A 15,214-nucleotide genomic window follows, 5' to 3' on the forward strand; every position below is an offset into this window, starting at 1 on the left:
TTTATTGTTTAAATTTGAACCTCATTCAAACATCATTCAAATACAGGAAGGATTCCTTACAAAGAGCTACTTTGAGGAGATAGAAGATAGATGAACAAAAGTCAGAGTTCACTACCTGTGTTCTATAAAACCGTGATTAAAATACCATCTCAAGTATGATTAGTTACTCTCCACACAACAGCCAAGAGACAATAGCTATGGGAAAAGTACTGGAAAATTGTGCAGAGAATCCAACAACCTCATAGTTCCCTTCCTTTTCTACCCTTTACATTTTCTTAGAATTCTCCCTCAAAGTCTGGAGCAACACAGTATGGGGACAAAATAGAAAGTAATTTATTCAGTTATTTATTTGTTCCATTGCTCACAAACCTTTTCATCTTCCCCATTCAGCTCCAGATGCTTTTCCACAACTTTTAACATATTCTGTATGTCATTCTCAAATTTTTCCAGGTCTAGAAAAGCCACTCTAGCTTCACGAGTCTCTGACATGACAGGAAGTCGTTCTTGTCCAACAAGCATCTGCAAAGCAAAATAAAACCTTAGTAAAGCTGAAAATTCAGTCTCAGCTAATTCAACACAATCCCCCACAAACAGGTATATCTGTTTGCAGGACCATTAGATAGCAGTATAAATCAAAATTGTAACAGTTGTTTGACCTGAGAGATAGCTTGAATGCACTTGGTAGTTATTACCAAGTTTCTACGTTCAAACTTCAATCTGACTATTTTGTTCTCAAAAATAATGAAAAATCTCCAGTCACATTAGCTTATGGGATTGTTTTGTAGCTCACAAATATGTATTGCAACATATACAATTTTCTGAACAGCTGTTTGTAAATTCTCCCATGACACAAAAGTCATCGTCTGCTACTCAGGTAAAAAAAGGAGCTGGTCTAAAATTAAAAAAAAAAAAAAAGATATATATATATATATATAAAATAAAATTAAAAAAAAATATCAGTCTATTCTTCACATGTAAATAATACCAACACCTAAAAGACAATTCAAAAGCAGAGAAGTGCTGTTCTAATAAACAGTGATCTATGCACTGAAGCCAGCTGTCATCATCTTGGCACAGACCTCCCAGGCAAGTTCTGGGGCTTGTTCATCCTCACCTTGGCACTTTTGATGTGCTGAGAGACCTTCTCAAAATTACGGTTGAGTTCTGCCAGTTTGGGTTCAACAAGTTCCCGGCACGACACACCCCGACCATTCATTAAGATGACAGCCTGGTCACGTACATTATCCACTCGGAGACTGACATCATCTAACTCAGATGTTAAACGCTAAGAAGTGATAGAAAATGAAAATGGTTATCTAAAAATAAACCAATTTTGACGTAATTCAGAATCCATGAGTTGACTGGCAATATTTTGACAGATGACACATTTCCTACCTTCACAGTTTCCTCCTTTTGGCTAGCTGACTTTTTCTCAATTTCATCCAGTAAGGCTTCAGCTTGATACAACCAAGTACTTATGTGGGCAACATTTTCGTCAAAAATTTCCAGCTGGCCCTGATGATTCTGGAAAAAGACGAAAAAAATTTATGAATATGAGAAACTTCTAAAAAGTGAACAAAAAATCCCCAAAATCAAAAAAATACAAACAACAACAAAAAAAAAAAAAAAAAATCCAAAAAACAAAAAACCTGCACACCAAAAAAACCCCACGAACTCAAAAAAACATCAAATAAATCAACCATGCCAAAATCTTATGGCTAAGAAGGAGATCCATAATGTTATGGACACACTTTGGAATGAAACACTGAAAATTAGATGGTATCTTTCATCTTCAATAGTATTTTAAAAATTCAATTTTCATTCTAAACTCTTTGCCAATATAATGTTGAATTCACAGAAAGGGAAATAGAAGTAGCTGAGGTAGTTTCCACAATTAAAGATAGACAATGTATTACAACATTATACCCAGATCATAATATCTCAGTCAACCTGAAACCCCACAATTTTTCTATCAGCACTAGCAGGTGCAACAGTATGCACTGTGTGTGGTTGTTTGATTCTTTTATTGGAAAGGAATTATGCCAAATTTACAAATTACAGCAATCAGGTTTTGATATTTTACTGATTAAACTTTTTCTTCCTCTTAAGAAAAGTTGCCGAATTGTAGAAATGTTAATTAGGTCTGCTTTCGCTTCCACATGCAGTGAGAAATTGCAACATTAGGTGCTGCAGACAGATGTCACATTATTTTGTGTATCAGATTCAGAGAAGTAACAATCAGTTTAAAGTTTCACCAAAAAGGTAGACAAGATTTGCTCTTTTAGAATAACTAAACAAAGAGAGGAGAGAAAAGAGAGAAGGCCTATGATAATACTTTGTAAGGTCAAATTGTTCTTTTTCTACATGGACCTATAAGTTTCTTGACGTTGATATAGAGAGCATAGACAATACTTATCACCAGATATGAACATAGTCTAGAAGTATTTAGTTATGGATCATCCTTACAGCATTTACACATAAAGGTAAACTACCTGACTACTCCTAACACAGAATTGGATTACAAAACCAACACTATCACCTGCAGCAGGCACTGGACCAAAGGCACAGAGCTCACCATCCATGTATACATTTAAGTTTCCACAACTTCCACCTTCAGAAATCCCTGGTTTGAGTTGATTGTCATAGCTAGCTAAACAACACCAAAATATCTTATTTATATAAAAGCATCAGTCTGATACTAGTATCACTGGTAGACTGTTGCATGTCCATTTAGCTCAATTAGCAGCTTTAGGTGTGTAATATGCTTGGGCTTTCATTTAATCAGCCAAACAGATGCTGCTGCCGTTCAAACACTTGCAGTTATGGTCTGTCCAAAAGAGGAATAGGCTGACAGAGTCACAAGTGCTTTGCTGAACACCACTATGAAGTTATCCATTGTCCATTAAATAGCCATCATCTGGGTCTCAAGAAAATCTATCAACACAAACCCACTGTTCATGTTCAAGCTGGCACAGAGGCTGAATATTCAGGCTGAACAAAGAGCAGCACATGCAGCAGCCAAGTTTTCTACCTTCCTCATTGTATACCACCTCATGACTTACCTCTCCACCTACAGCATAAACCATGCCACATTCTTTTAAGTCCATGAGGCATCATGAAAACTTCACTTTACAATAAAGTGAGACAAGTGAAAACTCCAACTGCTCCAAAGGGGTGGAAGGAGAGCTACCCTGAATATTTGTCACACACGCAACTTACCAACAAGGTGTCACACCAGTCCTCGGTCCAGGTTCGAACTCTGCTCCAGCCAGCATTCAGGACACACAGCTTCTCCTCCAGGACAGTCTCACTCCCTTCCACCAGAGACTGGAGTGCAGTGCAACTTTCTGTGATGCTCTTCAGATCAGCCTTCCTCCTCTCCAGCTCTCTCAGCACATTCTGAAACAGGTTCAGACATTAACACTACACTGCTCCCAAACACAAGGGAGACAGATTTTTACCTCCACAAGAAACAAATATATTGCAGATCATCTTCACTTGTGGAAAGAATTAAACTAAGTGTAATTGCCTTCTGTTTACAGTCACTCTCTGTAGATAGTGAGCTCATTTTTTAAAGAGAGAGTGAGAGAACAATCCATGTAAATGTCCTGAACAACTTCAGGACTCTTTTGGGTTGTTGTCTTAGGTCATCTTCACCATTTCTTTTCATTCTGCAGGTAAAGCAAATGCATCACACTACACTGCAAGTCCATTTTTGAAAGGTTCTTTTCTGCACTGTACAGCACAAAATGTCAAGAGACACTCTGGATTCCTCCATATCTTTTCCTATTAAGGTACTTTTACAGTTGGCAACAACGAGAAACGTGGTAGGCAAATGCTAAAATTTTTTTGACAACCATCACAACTCATTACTGCAGGTGCTCAATTCAGTGGCTACATATTACAGAATCTCTATTGTTTTATTATCTATATAAAGATATGTAAATATATTTATCTTTAGGTCTACCCTTTTTTCCAAGTCATCTCTGCTTCTAAATAGCTTTTTAAATCTAAAAAACCCTACCTCTTTTGAAAGTATGCATACTGACATGCAAATTAAGCGATATGTCATCTCTTGAATATGAGCACACAGTTTCCACGTGAAAAACAGATCTCTTGCCATACAAGATCACCAATTATTATTGATGATATCTGCCTACTTAGAAAGCTCTATGATGTCAGTGTACAGTGTGGTGAATAATGCACTTAATCACAGCCAGTGTCTGGAGCTCCTTGAACATATCTCTGAAGTCACTTATTATTTTATCATAACTTATCTTAGAAACAGAAACAAATACTCAAGTTAGTACATTTTAAAACTGCCTCTAGAAAACTTTAAAACAGAAAGGACAACTTTGTATGCAACATAAAGGACTTGTCCTCCTGGTGATGCAGGATAAGAGTCATTATTTGAACCGTTTACAAATGTATGGTAAATCAAGTTCCAATAAGGATTCAAAAGTTTGTTTGGAAAGGAATCTTGGGGATGCTGTCACAGCAAAACCCTAGCGCTAATAATTGCTAATCCTGATTGAAATGTGTGAGAACAGGTTATATTAGATTAATTTGCAATTTGGTGAGCTTTCAAGTTTTAAGATTGCAGACAGAACCATTCCACAAGTAAAAAGTGACAGAAAACAAAAACTACAAAGGTCAGTATTGCTGAACTGTACCAACTGACACTTGCTGCTAACTCCTAGTAATATCCAAATTTCTACAGTGTGAGAAAATATAATTACTCTGAAGAAAGTAACTAATACACTTGCCTGTTTCAATTAAAAGCTTCAACGTATAGGTGAAAGAAAATAAGGAATTACAGTAGCCTCTTATTTTTGCAGTCACAATTTTGAAGACAAAGCTGTTTCAATAAAAAGTTACAAACTCAATTTTTCATTCAATGCACTTTCAGTTTGCTCTACTAGTAAAATATCAGATCCAGTCCACAATTATATTTGCTGATAATTTTAAGACTAGTATACTTGCAGAATGTGTAAGAGATACAGTAAGTCTTAAACACCTATTAGTACCAAATATGTAGTAATATTTTAAATACCTCACTGGCCATTTAAGGTTGACACAAGATGCCTGAGATGGAATATATTACATTCAGTGAGGTACTGAACATGAACTACTGACTCTACTAAAATTTCAGTATGTGGGAGATTTGGGAACAAGTTACAGGGATTTGAATTCACAGCCACTTGTACATAGTATTGCCATAACATTAGAAATTTTTTCTACAAATATATAGTAAGCATGCTTACTTTGGCCCAGGCAATTTCTGAATCTAGATCGGAAAGCAAGCTCTCCGAAGTGGACTTCTGCACGAGGTCAGCTTCAGTGGTAGCCAGCCACTCTGACAGAGAGGCAGACTCTTTCCTCATTCTGCGTGCCAGCTGGGTTGCTTTTTCGAGGTCTTGTTTTCCTTCTGTCACCTACAAAAAAAATTAAGAGGAAAGAAAGAAAACAAAATTAGATTTTAGAAGATAGCAAACACAAAAGTGCAAGCCAGCTAAAATATCTACCTAAAATGTATAAAACCCTTGCATCTTAAAACTGTTCTGCTTTAAGGAAGAACCCTAAAAGGAAAGTTTATAAGCATCTGTACCTTACTATACAGCACAAAATCTATACAAATAATTTTAAACTGAGATACACCTAAAGGAGATAAAGAAACCGGCATACTAATTTATTTATAGCTAGCAATCACCAAACTGATATTTATCACTCTATTTTGATCCTTTAGCTGAAACTCAAAGGAGCATACAATCCAGTCAGTCATTCACACAGGTAAAATTCAGTTCCTCCTAGTAATTTGTAAGGCCTGCTAGTAGAAAGCTGTAAAGAAAAATTTCTGCTCTTAAAAACATAAGTAAAATTAATATGAAATTTGATGTCTGCTGCAGTAAAATAATTTGTATTTCACACCAGTTACGCAATTAGTCTGGTCAAATTTTAACACAGACTTGAAAAGAACTCCAAGCACCATAGTAAGAATCAATTGACGTTTCAAAAAATTGTGCTCTGTTGTCTGCTCAGAAAGAAAAGTCATAACATTATACTGCAAGTAACTCTGTCTTTCTATCCTTTCCTAATCTCATCTACATGCCTTCTAGAATTCATAGCTTCCTGGATGTTCTCAACTTTACAACTGCAAAATATTTCCTAGGACCCATTCTGAGATATTCCAAGACTATAATCTGACCCTTTACCCCTAGCTTAACTCATGGAGCACTGAAGAGACAGAAATCCATTTATGATTCCATCTTAATTTAGGTAGAAATTCCTACCTGCCCAGTAAGGTTTTAACCATTTTTCAACACTTCTCTTAGATAAGTAAATACTCAAATAATAAGAAAACTATGCAATATTTAATGTAGTAAATGGGAAATACAGGTTTGCCTGCATTTTCTGTTTCACACTGAGAGCAACCATTTAGATGGACTACAGTTCAAAACCATCACGGCACCCAAAAAACCTCAGACTAACTCACATTTCTGACATGACAATCTGACCATAAACTATCTTAAAAGGACTTTAATGAAAGGCAGGTCAGCTTTGCCAGGTGAATCAAAACTCTGAACATTGCTTTCTTCAAGGCTACCTCTCCTCCAGGGAGGTATGTATAATCTTTAATCTCTCCACTGATTGCTCCTGGATGCAGCAATTAGTCCACATACTATCAGCTTTAGAATCAAACTTAAAACACCATCTAACAACAAAAAAGAGAAATTACATGCAGACAAATATTCATACCTTTATTTATTTTCCTTACCTGTGCCCCCAAGTCATTGTAAAGAAATTTCAGTGCTGTCAGTTGTTCATCCATCCCTTTGGGATTATCCGTCTGTTGTTTCTGTACAATTTGCCTTCCTGTCTTGATGACAGTTTCAACTTCCAACTTCACCTCACTGAGGGTCTTATAGAGTTTCTAAAAGCACAAATATGTATATTGACGATCAATTTGTAGCACAAGTTTTCTGACTCTGCTTCCTTTGAGGACCTTAACTTCAAATTGCACTTAAACACTGATTTATGAATTAATAGCAATATCTGACAAGAAGATTCCAAACTCCTAAGGTTCTATATTTTATTCTAGTTTTTATTTTCAAAAATGAATAAGATCAATAATTTAACAGTGTTTACTCCAAGGCAAACATTGTGATTTGTACTTCATCTTATGCACAGTATTTGTTTTGTTCAAATACTAATGACTGTGATGCTTCTCCAGAACATAAGGATGAATCAGGGAAGGGATTTTATAAAAACTCAGCTGTTCCACTGTATCTATGATCAATAGCCCACTACTTTTATGTCCTAAGAGAATATGAGGTTTTTAGCTATCAAGTGCTCTGTTAGCACTTTCCATGTTCCATGAAGACTTTAAGCAAAATTTCCTCAGGAGAGAGTTTAAGCAACAAGAACTACACAAAATAGAAGCACCCCCAAGCATGATTGATGAACATTGCATACATACCATGCACTTCTCCAAGTGAGCTTGGATTACGTCTGGGTCAGTATCCTTCACATCCAAGACATGAAGTTCTGCTTTTACACCGTCCAACACCCGCTTGCAATCTAACATGCGCTGCTCAAAATTGGCTGGTTTCTGGAAAAGCTGATACTTTGTACACACCTCACGGAGCTTTCTCTGTTTTAATGAATATTACATTGAAAGATTGTTTTAAATTAGCACCTGTACTTCAAAAAATAACCTTTAAAACATCTCACACCGCAGATTATAACCCATCATATCACCACAAATCAATATATATGAAATTCTGGCTTGGCAAAAAAACTGTTGCCATCACCTATTCCTAATGTCTACCTTAGGTGCACGAGAGATAATTCTGTATTACATGCTTTGAAAATATCCATTCTACTCATATACTTGCTGACTTTCAGCATTTATCCCATGATACTTGTGAAATTTAAGCTTCCTTGTTCAATTCATCTAGGACTGTTTGTTTCCTTATGAAAGCACATAAAAGCACATACTATTTTCTTCTGAGGTTCAGCTGACTGCACCAAACAATTTACAGGCTGGCACAGCAGTGTGAAAGGGTGACTCATGTCTTTACCTGCAAAGCATCCAGCTGAGTTCCACCACGGGGAGACCTGCATTCAGGAGAAGCAGGAGGGAAAGAGCGAGCACTTTTCTTCAGCTCCTCTAAGGTGGATTCATGAGCTGCAATCTCAGCTTGAATTTTCTGCCATATCACAGAAACAGGAAAAAATATTTGACAAAATTGCTTGCAGATACAGGAAGGGGAGCTTTCTTACCACCCACCAGAAGTAAATCTACTCTGTAAAACTTAAACACCACCAGGTTTATTTTAAATATTCTGCCTTTGGTGACAGCTTGCTAAATTGAAAGCTGCTGTTATTCAATACAAGCTTCTTTGAAAAAGAAAGCACTCCAGATTACAAAAAAATAACACCTACAGCATCAGCACAGGACTGAAATTTATTACTAAGTTTAGACTGAGCACTATCGTCAAATATTTCCAAAAGTTTTGTAGTGAAGAGCTATACAGAAATACCTGTGCCTCCTGGGGCATCTGAAAGGCATCTATCCTATCAGTCAGGTAAGATGTCAGCTGTCTATCCAGATCTCCTAAACTTTCTTGCAAGACCTGCAGCATGTGGTCGGTTTCTCGCATGGTTTGAAGCTGTTGTTCCAAGGTGATCTGTCGGCTCACCGCCTGAGCAGGACAGAAAGGTAAGACAAGATGAAGCAGCAATTCAATATAAATTATATAAATATAACAGACTTCCTCAAAACAAGGTAGGAGAGACCAAAACAAAATCCTGCACCTGGAGGACTGGCTAAAAAAAAAATCTTAGAAACCAGCAATTTTTGAAGCTTGCTATGGCTTTTGAATCAGTATCTGAAAAACAGTGGAACAGGAGAAAAGTTCTGCTGCTAGATACATACGAGATAGCAAAAACACACCTCTCCTACTACCTCGGGAAGCACGTATTATGTTAAAACCACACCAGTTTCAAAAACTAGCTATTCAATAGGGAACAGAAACTTCGCAATAGACCACAGATCAATGTTATTTGATACGTTGATACTCACATTTCCTTTCAAAACAAACTCATTTAGTTATATTGTCAAAACAGAAGTTCTGTTTTTTCCCTTTATTGCCTCTTCCTTTAACAGCATCTGAAGTGTCACTACCTGCACAGGAATACAAATTCCCCACTATCACAGTGCATGTGCACACACACACTGATGTGGAGAGCTGTCAAAAGCCCAGGGTGCCAGTGCAGCAGCTGCCAAGGCAAACGGGTTTTTATATGGCAATACAGCTGTAACAGGAAAAACAGTAGTCAGTGCTAACTTAAATGCCAGCACATAGCCCCCAGCTGAGGGCACTGCATTCATGTTGCTCCTTGTAATGAGGATGAACTGAAATTCCCTCTATGATTACATCTTTTCATCAGTGACAGAAAACAACTCCCATCCTACAATTTGGCATCCTACAACATGCCTGTATTACCAGGATACAGAACACAAATCAGAAACCTGTGCTACCTGAAATACAGCTAGTCTTCCTCTACTTACTAAATCTATAAAAGACTAGACTGGAGTAGGAGAAGAGGAAGAGGACAACCTAATTAGATGAGTAATGAGAACAATGTTTTCCTTTTGTTCTTTGTTTCAGCATGACTTCTTCCTAGCTATTTCTGAGAGTAAAAATGGCACTTAAACTCCTGCTTCTTACAGTTAGTGAGAATATTATCAGTATTTATGGTAGTAGCCAGACAATACTAAATTGTTAATATTGAGCTGTTCCTTGATTTTGGAATTGCCTTTTTTGTCAAAATTATCTGAAAAATAACAGGGCATTCTGCAGTGCAAGCTTGCAAAACAAAACTTGACTCATGTAATGAAAAACAGAAAAGCATCTTGCTCTTTGGACATTTTTACAAGTTGAAAACAGCTGACAATGCTGACACTGTTTATTCTTTTCCTGTATTGCCGTCTGTCATCTTTGAATTTAGATAACAAGAATCGTTTCAGACTTGAGCTGAAAAATCCAGTCTACTTCAACCCTAACCCCAAGTTCTTACCAAGTGACTCAATTCCTCATAGCGGGCATTGAAAGCTTCCAGTTTTTCACTGATGATGTCATCGAGAATCCCTCCATCAATCAACGTCTGGCCGAGTTCCCGAATCTGGGTTCGATTATCAGCTGGGTGACGCAGGACTGATTCCAAGGACTAATTAGAAAAAGTTTTAAAGGTCAAGACACTGAATATTACTGTATTTTCAGAGCTGGAAACCTGGTTGTATACACAAATTTAACACTTCAACTGTCTTGAGTGTACTCTAAAAGCATAAATTAGTTATGGTTTAATTCATAATGGCACATGGTATTATGGCACAGAGATGATTTTACTTTAGATAATCAAACTTCACAGCACTTTTTGCCTACTCACATAATTTCATACTACTAAAGCCCTGGAAGGAATTAATCATTTTACACAGGCCCGGAGAAAGCATACAATTTTATCAGAGTACCAAGAATGGCACTATCACATACAGTAAAAATCCACTTTTGGTGGAGGATCTTACAAATATCCATTTCCAATTCAGAGTAATATGTTCATTTAATGTGAAGAATCAGAATATTCAGCACATTTCAGTATGCTACTGAAGTGCAGAATTTTCTTTTTTTTAAACAGAGCTATCTAAAAAATGACTCACTGATAGAATCATTATAATACCTCAAGAGCATCATTGACAGCATCCAATTTATCAGGCAGATTTCCTGTCATTTGCACTCTTTCTTCCAGATTGTTTAGCCAAGCTGTTTCTAAATCAAGATACTGAAGCAGCTCAATCCAACAGGACCACACTTCCTAGGAGCAAAAGAAAAGAAAAAATTAGCCTAGAATGCCAGCCATAGCTCATATACCCTATGAGCAACTTAAAGATATGTGTCTGAGAAATCACCTAAAAGAGGCAATTAGAAAATATTTTAAAACATCTCACAGTACAGTATGTTCTAAATAGAAAAACACACATCTCTATCAGGGAGATACAGAGAAAGGAGTATAATAGTCTCTAAACTGGTGTTAAAACTATCACTGACATAAAGGTTCACATAACTATGTAAGAATACAACAAAATGCATCAGCTCGTCTTTGAAAGACAGGACAAACACACCCTATCCCAGACTGTAATCTTGTGTTCTAATTATTATTGGATTTCAACCTTTAATTTCTGCTACGTTTCTTTTTGCCATTTTAGAAGATACACAGATCAGTAACAGGATTATGAGACATCATCTCATGGGAAAGTAATCTCGGAAAGAGCTAAAACGCATTTATGTTGAAGCTACTGCATTAAGACATTTTCAGTATCCTTCTCCATTCCCCTCTTGTGCCACCTGCCTTCATTTTACAGAATCACAGAATCCCTTAAGTTGGAAAAGATCTGAAAGATGATTCAGTCCAACCTGTGACTAAATACCACCTTGTCAACAAGACCATGGCACTAAGTGCCACATCCTCTCTTGCCTTAAACACCTCCAGGGACAGTGACTCCACCACCTCCCTGGGGAGCCCATTCCAATGTTTAATCATTCTTTCTGTGAAGAAATTCTTCCCAATGCCCCACCTAAACCTCCTCTGGAGCAGCTTGAAGCCATTTCCCTCACAACCTGACACTGGCCTCAGAAGAGGCCAGACCCCACCTGGCTACACTCGCCTTTCAAGCAGTTGTAGAGAGCAGTAAGGTCACCCTTCAGCCTTCGTTTCTCCACACTAAACACTCACAAGCTCCCTCAGGAGCTCCTCACAGCACTTGTGCTCCAGACCTTCCAACTGGCTTTGCTGCCCTTCCCAGCACCCCAATGTACTCCTTTTAATGAGGGGCCCAGAACCGGACAATGTACTCAAGGTGTGGCCCCACCAGCACCAAGTACAAACAGATGGACAATCACTTCCCCAGTCCTGCTGGTCACACTATTTCTAACACATACCAAGATGCCATTCAGAGCCACCAGGGCTGGCTCACATTCCATGGGTGTGTATCAGCATCCTCAGGTCCTTTTTTCATTGGATTGGTCTTCCAGCCACTCTTTCCCCAGCCTGCAGCACTACATGGATCACCTGCACTTGGTCTTGGTGAACCTCATACCTTTGGCTTCAGCCCACTAAATCAGCCTGTCCAGATTCCTCTGCAGAGCCTTCCTACCCTCCAGCAGATCAATACTTCCACCCAACTTAGTCTCATCTGCAAATTTACTAAGGGTAGAATTGACATCCTCATCCAGACTGTCAATAAAGGAATTGAACAGATATTTCTAAGCAGAAAGCTATCATTCTTACCTCCAAAGTGTGGCATTTCCCCCGGATCCGATTACACAGTAGCTGGTAGTTCTCCAGCACAACATTCAACTCAGTCGCCAGGTCCTGACCACTGGATGGCACTTTGGTGGCCAACATCTTGATGTTGTCTTTGAGAATCTTCACCCTCACCTCCTTCTGCAACACATCCTCCTTCGCTCTCTGTCAAAAAAACATATTACATTATCAGCCTTCAACTGCCTTACACTCAGCTACTCACCAAAGATCAGTTTCACATTGGAGGTCTTGCTGCTAATGTGTTTCTTGGGCCTGAACGCAAAAAAATGCAGCACTAACTTCCATAGGATTCAGGTCATGTTAGTAAGTGTTGAAAGATCCCGTTTTATTAATCATACAAATATAGTCACCATTTATGGTTTATTCATTAAAAAAAACAACCCTCATGACTCAAAGCAAAGAAAAAATAAAGAGAAGCTCAGTGCTATTTCTATGCCGTCATGCCAATAAAAAAAAATTAACCAAAAAAAAAAAAAAAAAAAAAAAAAAAAAAAAAAAAAAAAGTGTTTGCTAAAAACAAGTGTACCAGGAAGAAAAAGGTAGGGTGAATTTACAGAAATGATGAGTCTCAGTGCTTAGTAACTATCTCCCAAAGTTATCCAGGAAAGATAATGTAATTACTCAGAACATGTGCAACTACAAAGCTGGAACCTCCCTCACAGCTGTTGGGTGTGCTCAAGGAACACACAAAAAGGACAGCTAGAAGAATTCCTTCAATCTAACTACACTCAGAAGAGCCTGGCAACACATATACAGGTAAGTACAGCACAACTCTCAACACGCAGGTCTGGAGAAACTGTATTACCACTTGTCAAATTTTGCCTTCGCTAGAATTGAGGAAGGATGATAGATGGAAGATAGATCAGACAGACCAGTCTGAGTCTCCCTGCTGAGAAAAAGAAAAGGCTCCAGAAATAGAGGCTTTCCATATCTTTCTTTTCACATTTCAAGAACAGTTTCATGAAGTTGAAATACCTCTGATAAATAAGGCATTGCACTATATAGTAGACTTCAGCTTAATTTTTGTACATATATTTCAAGATGTCTTCTAAATGTAAGGCAATTTTAAAAAAAAGGTCAGTTAATAGAAGGGCAAAGAATAGAAGATTTTTGAAATATATTTTATGGCAGAATTTTCAAAAACTACCCAGCCTTATCTTAAACCTATTCCTCTTAATGTCAGCAGGAGTTCCACTCTGTTCAAATGAAAACAGAACTGGCAAACTTAAAACCATATGCAAAATGAGCAAAATCCAGAGTGCTCTTTCACAGTCCTAAAAGTATTCCCTAAAAGTAGGATAATATTGTTACTGCAAATGAAAGGGAATTGTAAGTGTTAGAATAAGCTTACAGGCTCACTGACAAAACTGTCATAATATACATAATATAATCTGGATTTGACAAAGGTAAATGTGCTAAAAGTCTCATAGATTTGCCAATGAAAAGAAGGCTCTTTCCTTGGCTTGTATTCAGCCAGCTGTCAGACTATGATCTCAAATGGCTTCAAAGGACATGAATATATTAAAATGCTTGTTAAGGACTGCTTCAGAAAACCCCTTCAAAAAGGACAACTCAGAACTTCAAATGGCTTTGTCAAAGCACTTGCAAGGGAGAATTTTTTTTAATGAGCTATCAAGTAACAGTATAGTGGATACTCATTTAAAAAGTGTACACACAAGTCAAAACATTTATGAAGATATGACTGAATTCTTAGATTAAAAAGCAGAGAACTGCTTACTTTGTACATATATCCAAGAAAATTCTGTTCAACTGACAATATTATAATGAGACAAAATTATCTCCTTCCTCTCCATTTATTTTGCCACCAGACCCAAAACTAGAGAAGCAGGGACCAACATAACTCACTGATCCTTGTGGATCTATCCCAACCCATGCTGTTAAAAAACTGTTTACAACAGATGATGAGCACATGTTACCCTTACAATATACTTGTTTTAAAGTGATTTTCTAAATGTGGAATTACAATATTTTGGGGGCAAGAAACTGAGATCCAAGAGATAGAAGCAGAAGAATGTTTTCACAACTAATTTAGATAGAAATAAAAGAGGACACTATACCTGTATCAAGTTTTGTCTCCTGCAAAATTTTTTCCATATTCCTAATGTTTAATATGCTATATATAAAAAACCTGACTCAACAGCTGAGCAAGCTGTTATTTATTATGAACTCCCTACCTCTCGTGGCCAAAAAGAACATCTGCTTTTCTAGTTTATGCTTTAAAAATCAAAAATTCCACAAAGCAAAGATGAAAAATACCACTAATCAAATACCACTAATCTTGTCATGACCTGAGCTCCTTTCCACAAACATAATTCCATAAAAGGTCAACCCCCAAAGCTGTAAAGTTTTGTTTCTCTTTAATCAGGCCTCTACAATGAGCTGGCATTGCTGACCTTCATTTCCTCTACTGCATTCTCTAGCTCTTCAGGGGACTTGTACTCAAAATCTTTCTCCAAATATTCTTCTTCAGCTTGGGTCATCCATTCTTGCATCTCTGCCAAATCCTTCTTCAGATTTACAGCTTTTTCCTGACTTTCAGACAGGCGATTTTTCTGACTAATGATCTAGAATCAAAGATGGAGAAAGAAATAGCAGCTTTGTTACTTAAATGTCCTTGTACATGTGAAAAACCAAAAGTCTTTGTTAAAACATTTCACTACCAAAACATATTCAGGCCTTTTTAATTAACAAAGCACTTTTACATGCACACACAAACTTATGAACCCTATTTAGCAGATCAACAAAATCTAAAACTAAGGGAAGGAGAAATTACTTTTTCTTCCCCTTAATTGAACATAAACTGGTAACA

At 37.3% G+C, this 15,214-nt stretch overlaps 1 protein-coding gene across 5 annotated transcripts in view; it reads right to left on the reverse strand.

Moving 5' to 3' along the window:
• Window positions 1–15,214, reverse strand: part of UTRN (utrophin) — a 344,257-nt gene that overhangs the window by 220,308 nt on the left and 108,735 nt on the right. For all 5 annotated transcript variants that reach the window (XM_014879021.2, XM_014879020.2, XM_014879022.2 and 2 more), the window contains 13 exons: window positions 14,799–14,969; window positions 12,349–12,528; window positions 10,741–10,875; window positions 10,084–10,233; window positions 8,544–8,705; window positions 8,082–8,210; window positions 7,478–7,651; window positions 6,776–6,931; window positions 5,265–5,435; window positions 3,220–3,399; window positions 1,396–1,524; window positions 1,115–1,285; window positions 370–519 (listed from right to left, as the gene is read on the reverse strand). In XM_014879021.2, the coding sequence (XP_014734507.1) occupies window positions 370–519; window positions 1,115–1,285; window positions 1,396–1,524; window positions 3,220–3,399; window positions 5,265–5,435; window positions 6,776–6,931; window positions 7,478–7,651; window positions 8,082–8,210; window positions 8,544–8,705; window positions 10,084–10,233; window positions 10,741–10,875; window positions 12,349–12,528; window positions 14,799–14,969 (2,058 nt within the window). The remainder of the gene's footprint in view (window positions 1–369; window positions 520–1,114; window positions 1,286–1,395; window positions 1,525–3,219; window positions 3,400–5,264; window positions 5,436–6,775; window positions 6,932–7,477; window positions 7,652–8,081; window positions 8,211–8,543; window positions 8,706–10,083; window positions 10,234–10,740; window positions 10,876–12,348; window positions 12,529–14,798; window positions 14,970–15,214) is intronic.

The sequence above is a fragment of the Sturnus vulgaris genome, chromosome 3 (assembly GCF_052056855.1).
Source record: "Sturnus vulgaris isolate bStuVul1 chromosome 3, bStuVul1.hap1, whole genome shotgun sequence".
In the NCBI taxonomy this organism is placed as follows: Eukaryota; Metazoa; Chordata; class Aves; order Passeriformes; family Sturnidae; genus Sturnus; species Sturnus vulgaris.